General features: G+C 50.4%; 1 protein-coding gene across 2 annotated transcripts; it reads right to left on the bottom strand.

Annotated features, from left to right (window-relative positions):
• Positions 1-913: 913 nt before the first annotated feature.
• On the bottom strand, positions 914-13,284 carry Ccnq (cyclin Q). Of its 2 annotated transcripts, none has more exons than XM_020156486.2 (5): positions 13,035-13,284; positions 9,993-10,176; positions 8,195-8,327; positions 5,482-5,709; positions 914-1,448 (listed from the first exon to the last, which is right to left on the bottom strand). In XM_020156486.2, the coding sequence occupies exons 1-5, from the start codon at positions 13,150-13,152 to the stop codon at positions 1,359-1,361; spliced, it is 753 nt and encodes a 250-aa protein (XP_020012075.2). In that variant the 5' UTR covers positions 13,153-13,284; the 3' UTR covers positions 914-1,358. The 2 variants fall into 2 exon arrangements, with proteins under 2 accessions (XP_020012075.2, XP_073918558.1); XM_074062457.1 differs by having other exon boundaries at positions 914-1,388.
• Between the last annotated feature and the right edge of the window lie 16 nt (positions 13,285-13,300).

The following is a 13,300-nucleotide window of genomic DNA, read 5'->3' as shown; positions in this document are numbered from 1 at the left end:
TCAATTATTTATTATTTATGAGAGACCTAAGCTCCCTCAGTCGGAGCCTGCTGCCAAGCAGGTGCTCTGAGAAGCAATGAACAATGCTGTGGACCATGTGTTCACTAGGCTGGGCTGGGGACATGTGCTGGGCCTGCAGGGCACTGAGGCCTGCCCCATCTACTGTACCTCTTCCTTTCGTTCACTACCACAATACTGGCTCCCTCCCAGGAGGGCAAGGAGTTTCAACTGCTTGCTTGCCTGCAATGCCCTCAGCTGAGCCAGGAGTTGGCACACAGCAGTTGCTCAATAAACATTGTTTCATGACTTCTTGGCCTCATAAGGCTTACAACTGAACCCACATTAAGAAGTTTATCACCAAATCTCGTAAGGCAGTTCTACGAAATGGAAGCCAGGCCACCTGGAGAGGCCTGCCCACGGGGAAGGCTGTGACATCTGCTCAGCTTCCTTACCCTGGGGACAGATAACACAGTTACTTTGTAAGGTCAAGCAAGCCCTTCTGCTGTCTTATCAGCTATGTGACCACTTCCTTTTCCTCTGCCTTCCACAAGGGATGACAAGTGATGCCTACGTGACAGGAAGCTCTCACTTGAAGCCCATGGAAAACTCCAGGCATTACCCCAGCCCACAAACTTGTGGGTGCCAGAGCCCACCCTCCTGTGGTCACAACCTCCCAAATGAGCTGAATGTGCACCAAGCCCCCTGAGGGGCTTGATGCCAGGCTGCTATTGGTCACACACCAGACAGACAGTCTTTTTAAAGGGGCTTGAGAAGGATGAGAGGGTGCCACAGCTTGGCATCTCTCTGAACTCCACTTCTAGACAGTCTTGACATAAAAACCCCACTTCAGGACTTCCTGCTACATTGTGACCACGTCTAGCAGGGACTGCAGAGCAAAGACAGGGGCTCTCTGTTGATTTGCATCATTTTTATTACAGAAAATAAAATCCGTCTATGTTGCACACTTATACTTTCTATAAATCTGGCTTTTAAAAAATTCCTAGGGGTGCAGTCCCATCTGTTCTTCAACCCTCCTGTCAGTGATGTCATGCCTCAGTTGCAGTTGTAGTCATCTCAAAGAGCAAAAGCAGATGTGATGTGGCTGCCCCAGGGCAGCCACACATTGTGAGCTCCTGGCCTGCCTGCTGGAGGCATAGCTCTTGACATCGCCTGGGCCAGGCCTGCTGGGGACAGTCAAAGTGGCAGCATGGCATCACCTTTCACCAGCCCATATCCAGCAGCATAACCAGTCCTCCCAGCTGGTCCTCTGGGGACTGGCCGTCACAGCGACATGGTGGCACCGTCCCCAGGCAGTCGACCATCCTGGGCTTCTCTTTGGGAAGGCCTGGGCCAAGGCCTTAGGGGATCTCTGTGTCCATGGTATAAATCTGAATGAGATCAGACACAATATTATCAATGATTGGCTTGGTAAGGTCGTCACTAAACACCTAGAAAGGAGAAGGAAAACAGGCTCAAATTAGACTCCCACTTTTGTTAAATGCGGCGGCACTGACTACTAGCACAGAATGGTATTTCCCAGGTGGGACGGGGGCATGGGGACTTGGCAATCTAGATTATGGTGGCTCTCCTGACAAACCAATTCGGTTCCAGCCTGCTGAGGCTGATCGAAGACTTTCAAAGCAGAGAACAATCCAGATGGAAGAGGCCTTGGTAATCAATCATCTGATCTAGACAGGAGAGGGGACTTGGTCAAGGTCACACAGGGAGTTGATGACAGAACTGTGCCCAGAACACAGGCTCCTGCCTCCTGCCTGGGGTTCTCTCAAGTCCAGGGTTTCTAGGGATGTTGGCTACAGGAGAAAGGCTGCATTGTTTTCCAGAAACTGTCAGGCTAGGTAACCTGGACTCCACCCCCCTCCACCAGCTCAGCCCCTGAGGAACACCTAGAACAGATATCCAGAGTAAAATGGCAGGAAGGCTCACAAAACTGAGGCACATCCTTGGGGTCCTAAACCAAGAATGGTGTGCAAGGCCAACTCACGGGCCTAGGGGCCATACCTTATACCTCCCAAAGGCAGGTCTGGGTTCTACCTGGCTCCCGGAAAATCATCTAAACCCCTAGAAAATCCTGCCTGCTGAGTGTCCTGTTTTACCTGAAGTCTAGGGCCCTGCCAGGTAGTCTGTGCTGGTGCCACAACACACATGGGGGCACAGTACCAGCTGGACCTCAGGGTAGCTGGGACCTGAGCAACGTAGGTCAAGCACTTGGGCACTCCATGCCTACTGTGCCTACATGACCAAACCCAGTAAAAAGCCTGGACACCAGAGCTCAGGTGAGCTTCCTGGCTAGTAATACTCTGTGCATGCTGCCCCACATCACAGATGGCAGTTGGAAGCTCACGCCTAGCCTCTCCTGGCCCCCTGTCCTGGGTACCATACTTGTATCTTGGCTAATTTTAACCTGTATCCTCTTGCTGTAGTAAACTTTAACTGTGAGTATGGTGGCTTTTCTAGAATCTGTGAGTCCTCCCAGAAATCAAGCCTGAGGGTGCTCTAGGGGACCCATCCACACAAGCCCCCAGTGGATGCGAAAGCCACATTGCACCAGGGAGGTTGCTGCCTGGGGAACAAAGGTACCAAACAGGTCAAGGCCTTGAGCTCAACAAAAGCAAGAACTACACGTAAGTTCACCCTTTTCATCCCCCTCCCAAAGAAAAGTAGGCCCCTCCATGGCCTACAACATCAGGTGGGAGACGTTGACCTGGAAACCCTCCAGGCCTCTCTCAGTAAGTATAGCTCTCTCACCCTGGGCTCTATATTCAAAACTATAGGCTTGCTTGTCAGGCCTACTACCTGTGCACTCCTGGGAGACACCATGTTGACATGACCATTAAAGAGCATCCAGGCCCAAAAGGTGGGAGCTACTCAAGTATATCTATAGATGGACAAATATATGGATAAATACTACGTGGCCCCTCCACACAATGGAATATTGCTCAGCCTTCAAAAGAAAGGGACTCCTGATGATGCTTGAGGATATGCTCAGTGAAATGAGCCAGTCATAGAGGACAAATACTAGCTGGGTGCCAGTGGCTCACACCTGTACTCTAGCTACTTGGGAAGCTGAAATGGGGAGGACTATGGTTCAAGGCCAGCTTGAAAAAATAGTTCATGAAACCCCCATCTCCAAAATAATTACAGCAAAATGGACTGAAAGCACGGATCATGCAGTACAGCACCATGTTTGCAAGTGCAAAGCCCTGAGTTCAAATCCCAGTCCCACCAGTTCCACTTCTGTGTGGTTCCTAGAGTAGCCAAATTCATAAAGACATACAGTAGATGGTGGGTGCCAGGGGCTGGGGCAGGAAAATTGGGACTTAGTGTTTAATGGGGACAGATTTGCATGAAAGACTTCTGGGATGGTTGGTGGTGATGGCTGCATAGCAATGTCAATGGACTTAATGCCACTGAACTGTGCACCTAAAAACGGTGAAGATGGTACATTTTATCTCAGGTTACAACTTAAGAAAAATAGCCAGAGTAGATGACAACCCTGGGGCACCTGTCAGAAAAGGGACACATCTCTAAGTTCCCATGATGACACTGGACTAAGAGGGCCTAGCAGCTTGATTCTAACTGGCTAGGGATGTCAACTTCTTATGCACAGATGGTCTGCCTATCTGTATGACAAAGAGCAACAGTGGCTGGAAATAAGAGAGACCGCCCTACTTTTAGGGAAAAGGGTACAGAGAGCCCTGGTGCAGCTCTGGATGTGGATGACCTGCAGCATTTCTGAACCCACTGCCATCCTCAATCGTCTTGCAGGTCAGACTCGTGCGTCATGTGCCCAGAGGCTGGCACACAGCTTCAGCATGCACGTACTCAAGGGCAGTCAAGCTGTTTGCAGAGAAGCATGTTGGGCTCTCATGCTAAGCCCACAGCCAACAAGTGACAAGGGAGGCAGGTGCAGCAAAAAGAGTGGCAGTGGAGAGCACACGAGGGGGAAAGTGTTTCAAATATCAGACCTGAGCTTCCTAGCGTCCGTGCAGCTGGGGCCATCCCAGGAGTGGCTCATCCCAGGCAACTGGCCCTTGCACCTCACCAGCCCAAAGGGGCCTCCAGATTCTGGAAGCTCCCAGTGCATGCAGCCCTGAGCCATCCAGAAAAGGTGAAGTCAAGTTTGGCAGGCTTTAAGAAGAGCTGGGTGAACATGCGTCTGCTGCCCCCAAAAAGGCAACTTCTTCCCAAGCTGAGCAATTACTGAGTGAGTCTGTGTTGCCCAGAAAACAGCCTCATGGCAGGGCCACTTTCCAGCTGTGCTGGACCAGTGTGGTTGGAGCTCCTCTTGGGAGGGCTGGGAGCAGAGGTGGTGCTGGTGCATCAGGAGAAGTTTATAAACTAGTGAAGAAAGAATAGAAAAAAAGCAAAACAGGGGAGGCAGCACAGTGAGAAATAAGACAATTGCAGATCCAAGCAGCTGAGAGACGGGGCTATCATGCCCACCAGATGTCCTCAGAGAGCAGAACCAGGAAATGACAGCTTCTTCTGGAACCACCTGATTCTAACCAAACAAGGCCACTGCAGTCCTATTATCTGACAGTCCCTGATACGATGGAGCATGGAGTAATACTTACTCCACACAGGTGCCCAGTTACCCCCACACAACCTTAGAGGCATGCCTGATCTGAGACTGTGACTCCAGCTGTGTGTACTCAAAGACTCTGAGCACCAACTACATGCCAGGCCCAGGTAAGATTGGACAGAAAAGAAACCAGAGAGGTCAGGTCTCCCATAGAGGACAAGCAGGCCAGGAAGGTATGTGTCAGGAAGACATGGCCTTCCTCAGAGTGGCACCTGTCATCCTCATAGCTCTTCCAATGGACAGATTTCAACATGCCACCAAAGACACTTTGATTCATTAAGTCTGAGTGAGGCAGAGAACTTGCCAGTTACCCACCCATCTACCTAGCTGCCAACTGCCTCATCCGTCCATCTCATCCTATCTATTATCTATCCTCTATCTACCTACATACCATCTACCTATTCTATCGTCTATCTACCTATTCATCCCTCTATATGACCTATCATTTTCCTGCCTATTGTCCACCCACCCATCTTTGCCAAGAAGCATGTGCTTCTTAGGGGAATCCAGGTTTATTAGCCTCTTGATCTATGTCAAGTTCCTACTCAATTTAGTAAGTGATGCTCTTGGCTTAGCTCGCTGGTTCTCAACTGGGGCAACCTATACCCCAGGACATTTGACAGTGTCTGGGTAGAGGCCAGAACTGCTGGTCAACATCCAACAATCCCTATCACAAAGAATACCTGGCCCTAAATGGCAATAGTGCCAAGGGGGAGAGCCCAGTCGTAGACTATTATAACAGGATATCTTCAAGCTGCAACATTTGCAAGTGGCCAATAGCTTTCTTTATGGATAATAGAAAGAAACTGGTGAGCACCAAGTTGAAGGACTTCTGAAAGGAAAGGGACGCTGTCCAGTGCACTAAGCAATCACCTCACCTGCCACCACGGCTTCTGAGTCCCGGCCTCAGCAGGCACCTCGACCCCGTAGACCTGTAGGGCCAGGTAGAGCACTGCCACAGCCAGGTGCTGAGCCCGGAACCGGAGGCACAGCCCCCCATGGTAGCTGTCCCGCAGCAGGGCCCAAGCTGTGACAGAGATGGGGGTCCGCTGCCAGCTGTAACGGTTCAGCCAGTTCTTGAGGGCAATCAGGTAGTGGAGCAGGTACTGCAAAGACATGTAGGTCAGCTGGTCTGCCTTCAGGGCCATGGCCCCACCACCTGCCTCCTCCTGCTACACCATGGTCCCTCCACCCGCCAGCCACTGGAGCTAAGCTGTCGCAATCATGCCCACCAATGACATCCATGTCATTAAGAAAAAGCCATATGCTAGCTGCCAAACCCTGTCTTCTTCTCTGGCCTCATCTCTCAGTTCTCACCGTGAGAATGCACCAAGTGCACACCACTTCTGGGTCTCTGCACTTGCCACTCCCTCTGGTGAAATCAGTCCCTAAGTGCCTGCCACTGTCATCCTCCAGCCCCAGCACCAAGGGAACCTGCTCAGGCCACTCTTGACCACAAGCCCCTCCATCTCAGACCTGTACTCAGGCCAACATGGGAAATCACTTGAGGCCTGGGGCCCCAGAGAACAGCACCCTTATCTGAAGAATAAAAGACACCAAACCCCGTGCACCTGGCCTGCTGTGAGGGTGCTGCTTTCAGCACTAGAGACTACTGACTGTGTTGTTCCAGTTCATTCCAAGGACCTAAAGTAGTGCAGGCCTCAGCTACATCTTTATGACCTGCCAGGAGGTCAGTCCTGCTCTCAGCAGACAAGATACTTGGGTCAGGCATGATGGTGGCTCATGCCTATAGTCTCAGTTACTCAGGAGGTAGAGAGCAGGAGGATCATGGTTCAGTTCAAGGCCAGCCTGGGCAAAGTTAGCAAGACCCCCATCTCAAACAATAACCTGGGCATGGAGGGGTGTACCTGTCATCCCAGCTATGTAGGAGGCATAGGTAGGAAGACTGCAGTCCAGGCCTGTCCCAGGTAAAAATGCAAGACCCTATCCCAAAAACAAAGCAAAATGGACTGGGGGCATGGCTCAAGTGGCAGAGCACCTGTCTACCTGTCTAGCAAGCAGTAAAGCCCAGGGTTCAAACCCTAGTAGCTCCGCAAAAAAAAAAAAAAAAAAAAAAAGGACAGCCACTTGGCCCAAACCTCACACAGTGCAGAAAGACACCAGTGAGCACCTGAACAGTCTTAACAGGTCTATGGAGTTGAGGTGCTTGCCAAGGCCAAGAAGCTGTGGTGGCAACTGAAGTGGCTGCATGTGACCCAGGCACACCTTGGAGGGGCAACTCATGTTACTTAAACTGTCACTCCGTCTAGAGGAAGGGGGGAGCCACAGGATCCCAGCAAGGTCTCCTGGCCCAGATCTCAGAGCCTCCAAGGCCAGAGTGCTGCTCCTTCCTAAGGCTCATTGCCTTGACAACTCCACTTTGCAGCTGCCAGAGTAATTCTAAAACCTTCTCCTAGAATGCTGATAGGCATTCTGCTGACTCAAAGCTACTGTGTGGAAATCAAAGACCAGAGGTTTCCGGGTTCAGGAGAGATGTGGAAGGGCCGAGGTAAGATTATAAAAGGTAACCAGATGAATGCTTATGAAGGTATTGTTTTGCACTTGGATTTGGTAGTGGACATGTGAACACAGACATGTGATAAAATCATATAGAAATGAATACACACAAAACCAGTGGACTGTATTGGTGTAAACATCCTGGCCGTAACACTGTACTACAGTCTAACAAAGTGTTCCCACTGGAGGTGGCTGGGCAAAAATTGCATGAAATCACTGAATTATCCCTTACAACTGCATATGAATCTACAATTACCTCAATAAAAATTCCACTTAATTGAGTGTGGTGGCACATACCTGCAACTCCACCACTTGGGAGAATGAGGCAAGAGTATCATGAGTTCAAGGCTAGCCTGAGCTACATAGTGAGTTCCAGGCCAGCTTGGTCTACATAGAGAGACTCTATCTCAAAATAAATAAATAAATAAATAAATAAATAAATTCTAATTAAAAAGAACAGAAGTCCTGGCCCAGAGACCCAAGCCCTAGCTCTCCCATCTCTTCAGGCCATCCTTCCAGCTTCCAGCTGCCTGCACATAGACCTGAGGTGCCACAGTGGCACATTCTGAGAGTGGGCCTTCCCCTGTGCTGCTGTTTGAAAATGGTCTTCTGTTGAGACTTCCATGTCCCTAGAAGTTAAAACGGTACAACTTCACTCAGCAACTTGACTTTTCTCATACGTTTCTAAGCACAGCTGAGCTGAATGGAACAGCAACTCAAGGGGACAGGGACTCCACCAGGTTATAAAAGCAGCCCTGCTTTCCTGAGGCTCAGTGAACAGGAGTTGCAACGGCTTCAGAAAACCAGAGAAGTCCCAGCCTGTGGTCACAGACAAGCAAGCAGAAAGGCAGAGGCTGAAATGAGAACTGTCTGAGGAAACCTCCAGGGTAGAACAGGGGACAACAGCTGACCCATCACTGAATGTGGAGTCAGGAGCCCCAGTTCCTAGCTTCCTACAGCCCTTCTCCTCCTCACATGCTTAGGCACATTGGGGGGACGCACTTTCAGGTTATGGAACAAAGGATCCTGTTCAAGCCTCTGGACACAGTCACCAGCTCCCCAGTATGCACATACCTTGTGTGGATGCTGGAAGGAGACCTGGAAGCGCAGAACTCTCAGCATGAGGAGCTCACACTGCACGATGCTGTCTCGGAGCTCCCAGAAGCGTGAGTCCAGCTCCAAGGGCTCGCTGCTCGGGTTAAAGTACCTGCACAGAGGGACCGTGCTGCTTACCACAGCCCCAAACAACGGGCAGCTCCAATGAGCCAAGCCCTTAAGACACACAATGTCCAAATACAAACTACAGTGTCTTGCAATAGATTAATAGGTCATTTTATTCATGTTCTATAAAATAATTCATCTACATGTGTAGTGTACACAATGGAAAACTATGACAGAACAAAGAAGCTGGCTCCTAGTTTTAATCCAATGGGCCATCCAGTATCATTCAGCAAGATTTCAAGCACAAAGTTTGGCTCTCTGCAATAGCTCCAGAAGAACGGGAAGCTTTAGCACACCGAGTCAGTTGTGCTTCCTGTCACAGGCAGCATGGCATTGGGAGGGTCTTCATCACCTGAGGTGCAACACCCAAGGCTCTCACTCTGAGCCCAAGGAACGTATATAGAGCCTGGGAATGTGTATTCTGAAAGACGAATGTTTTCCAGTTTTATATTTCTTGTATTGTCTTTCCTTCCTTCTAGATCTTTCTGTCCTTATTTACACTCTGTATGTCTACAACGTCCCCACCTATGAAAGCTCCCCAAGATGTATATGAACAGGGTTCACACTCAAGTGCTCAGAACTACCTGCCATGACTCATCCTTCCTAGCTGCTCACTCATTTTCCACATTCCCTGCAGAACCCCCTAGCCTGTGCCCACGTCTAATTAGGGCTCCACACAATTTCCCCTTCTGCTGCTCCTCCCTGCCGGGGGCCAGGCAATTACAGGTGGACTCCAGCTGCCATCCCTCGGCTCTGTGCCTGTTTTTATCTTAATCTCTCCCTGGATACTGTGAACCTGTCAAGCTCAGGGGGTGGGGGGTGCTTTTTCTGCTACTTGTTTATTAAAGAAAGAAGAAGAACAAGGTAGTTTTCTTCCTAATGATTAGAGTTCCTGGAAATGCCCATGACACACAGCTAGTTAGTAACTTTCCGTAAATCTCAAGACCTGTGTCCTGGGCCCCAGGTCTTGGCACAACCTGCCAAGTGGCTGAGCCCCTGCCTCTTTCCCTAACAGGAACACAACTGCTTAGTTCAGCTGTGCTGACCACCACCCATAGTAGGGGCAAGACAGGCTTCATAGGCTACTGGAGTCAGTTTCTTGCACCACCTAAATATGATTACTATCTAGCTAGCTCCACATTCTCTGTGGGCCACACAGGTCTGCCAGGCTTCACAATCCAGAGGAGGAGGAGAAGCAGGAGGAGGAAAGGGGGAGGAGGAGAAGGGGAGGGAGGAGGAGAAGGGGAGGGAGGAGGAGAAGGAGAGGGAGGAGGAGGAGGTTTTTCTCCCATGCTGTTTTGCCTCCAGCCATTACTGGTTCCCTGTCCAGGACTCCACACAACTCTTCTCTGACATACCTGCCCAAGCTAACCTCTGCTCAAGCCCCAGCTCCACCCTGAGTGGCCTTCAAGGCTTCATGTAGTATGGCCAAGCTTCCCTACCACAGAGCCTCATGGGCACCTGACTCCAGGCTCCTTCCTGCCTTTGCAGCTGAAGCTTTAGGGCTTGGGTCAAGGTCATGCAGCTGCTTCCTTCCAAGTTTGACTGCTGGTGCCTGGATGGCAGAGCCCAGGGATACCTTTTCTGCCCTCCCCACCAGGGTGGACAGCGGGACACCCTCCTACACACCTCAGCCAGAATATCAGTGTACCTGTTGGACACATTGATGATGTCACGAGTACGCAGGTGTTGCTCCTCCACTTTGCCGGCCAAGTAAATGGAAGACATGGCAACCAGGTAAGGATCATAGGCGTCCAGGTTGATCTCACAGAAGAACTTATGGTATATGGTACAAGCAGTGGCAATGGGAATGGACCGCATCCCTAGCTTGACACCTACAGAGAGAAGGCAGGCAGGAGGGTCCTTCAGTTCAGCACTTGCTCACCCACTGTTCAAGTGAGGAAAAGCCACTGGACTGGGACCTAAGGGTGCACAACCTAACTGCTCCTGCTGCTGGATCTCTTGCTGGGTCTGTGGGCTTCTCAAACTCCAATTGGCAAGCAAAGCCAATTGCTTTGTTGTACTGTTCAAATACAATCACCCCTTCAAGAGGCCTGAGGCTCTAAAATTCTGCACTTCTGAAAAGCCTCTGGGTCCTGCCCATGCTATGGTGTGCAGATCACCCCCATGAACAAGGGTTTGGGCTACTGCTCAGTTACCAACTGTCACATCAGCATCTACACAGACTCTTGAAAAGGACCATAGACTGTCATGTGTCTATTTTTACCTGAGCATACACTTAACTAGAGGTCACCCATTCCACAGCTCCCCTAACCAAAATCCTATCAAGACCACAGGAAGAAATAGGTCTCTGAGCCATCTAACAGATGCCAAAAGTCCCCCAGTATTGTAATTAAAGATCACACTCTGCACTGGTTTCCTAGTGCACAGATTAGAAAAGGTGAAACAACCAAGTGGGGAGACTGATTAGGGTGATCATGGCAGAGCAGAGAAAAAGCATCATTTATGGCTATGGATAGGCACCAGAGAAGGAAACCAACATTCTGACAAGTGAGTAGAACTCAAAAACCAGAGCACGGTGGGATGGATTTATTTAGGGGTTATAGCTCAGCCCCACCCTACCCTTGAACAGCTCCTAAGGTTCTGTGTTGGGTCACAGAAACAAAACCAATTCACAATGACCAAGGTTAACAAGAGATGGTTAAATGACATTCACTAGACTGATGAAAGAATGTAGAGAGCCACCCGGTCCATCATGGTCTTTTGGAACTTCTTTCCTTAACCTTTAATAAACTTTTATAATCACCCTCAAAAAAAAAAAAAAACAAAGAATGCGGCATGCAACCAGTTATTAACCATTCAAATTGCGTTCAGCAACCTCTACCTAAGAAAGTGGATGGTCTCCCTATGGCTACTGTAACAAATTGCCCACACTATGGTGTGCTGAATTGAGTAGCTGAAAATGATACATAGTTATAATCTCACAATCCTGGAGGTCAGAAGTCTCAAATGAGTCTTAGGGGGCTAAATCAAGGTATCATCAGGTCTGGCTTCTTCTGGAGGTTCTAGGAAAGAACCCACTTCTTGGCCTTTTGTACCTTCTACAGGCTGCCTGCATCCCTCTGCTCCTGGCCCCTTCCTCCATCTTCAAACCTAGTGGCGCAGCATTTAACACTGCTTCCATTGTCATATGGCCTTTTCTGGCTGACTCCTCCTGCCTCTCTCTTATACAGTCAGGGCAGTGACAATGGGCCCACCCCATTAATTTAGGGTTATCTCCCCATCTCAAGGTTCTTAATCACATCCGCAAATCCCCTTTATTATATAAGATGATATTGACAGGTCTCAGGGATTAGGACAGGGACATCCTCAGGGGACCAATATGTAGCTCCCACAAAGGCTGAGGGTATATACAATCTGTTTTATAAAGAAGTTGTCAGAGCCAGGCGCCAGTGGCTCACGCCTGCAATCCTGGCTACTCAGGAAACAGAGATCAGGAGGATCCTGGTTCAAAGCCAGCCTGGGTAAATAGTTCTCGAGACATGTCAGTTCCACTGACATGTTGCTGGGCCCAGCCTGCTTACATTTTAGGTCATTTCTCTAGGGTGTTTTAGGCTTATTTCTTATATTTTAATATGGGTTACTTTTTGTGTGATTTAAGATACTTTTTTGGATTCAATATTACGTTTTTGAATGTTAAACCAAAAGTTATAACTTCCTAGTTTTGGCGCCTGTTAGACTTTACCCTTTTTTATTTTTTTCTTAAAGAAATTCCACTGGCTGAGAGAGGGCTTTCCCTATTAGTGCACACCCTCCCCCGTGAGGTTGAGGGGACCAAAGGTGGCACCTGGTCAGGCTGGGGGGTGGGTGGAGCCCACAATACCAGAAGAGGAGACAGACCTTGCCTACCACCCATGCCTGCCCAGGTTTTGTATTTGTCTTTTGTACAGTTGTAGACATTTAGGAGCTGTCTTCGGGTACCTATTTTCATTGTAAGATGATCTGAGTATTAAAGTTTAGCTTTTCTAAAGAAAAAAAAAAAAGAGACCCTATCTCAAAAAAACCCTTCACAAAAATAGGGCTGGTCACACTCACCCATGCCTGCCCCCCAGAAGTGCATGCAAAGTGGTAAGGAAGTAACTGTCTGCCTGCTGAAAGAGATACCGCTGATAGAGAAGAGTGTTTCTACAGAAATCCCAGTGGCTTCCTTGCCTCACCCTGGAAGCAGGACGCCCAACACTATTATGGTCGCGCTGGCAGAGTTCAGAACAGTGTGGGTCCCCGGTATGACGGGACCTCCTCACAACATGCTCCAAAAGAATCTGAGTGACCAGGCGCCAGTCTCCCAGTATGCAAGCATAGGCGTGGCCGAAGGCGTGGCGGGCTTAACAGAGCCGCGGGCGTCCTGACTCCGGCCCCCCTTAGCTGGAGGCCTGTATCTAATCGCATCCTCTCTTTGGGACTACGCGCCCTTCTGTGAAATGGGGATACCGGCGTCTTGGTGCCGGGAACACGGGGTGGGACCGAAAGGCAGAGGACCTCAGTCCTGAGCCAGGCCTCCCAGCCTCTGCTAAAGCGGATCACGCTAGGAAGGCCTGGTTTCTCCCCTCAGCCCTGCCGCGCGGGTTCCGCGAAGCGGGTCTCCGGGCCCGCCGGCACGGCGCAGTGATTCATTGTGCACCTCCGCGACCCCTGTCAGCGCGGGAACTGCCCTTTCCCTGGCAGCGGTTACCTGCCTCCATGATGAACCTTGTCACTCGGAAGTGGACCCTCGCCTCGGGCGCCGGCCGCCCCTCGGCCCCCAGCACCGCGGCCTCTTCTCCGCAAGTATCGGGGTGAACTGCCTCCATGAGGCCCCGCCCCGCGGCCCCACGACCCCGCACCAGAAGGAGAGGCGCCCCCGGCGCGCCGGCCTCGGGTGGGGGGAGGGGAATCCTCGTGGCGGACACGACCGCCCCGCCCCGGTCGGGCCGCCCCGCCCACCCAGGTGAGCGCGGA

The sequence above is a fragment of the Castor canadensis genome, chromosome X, assembly GCF_047511655.1.
Source record: "Castor canadensis chromosome X, mCasCan1.hap1v2, whole genome shotgun sequence".
Lineage (NCBI taxonomy): Eukaryota > Metazoa > Chordata > Mammalia > Rodentia > Castoridae > Castor > Castor canadensis.
This window is presented reverse-complemented; position numbering and strand designations above follow the sequence as displayed.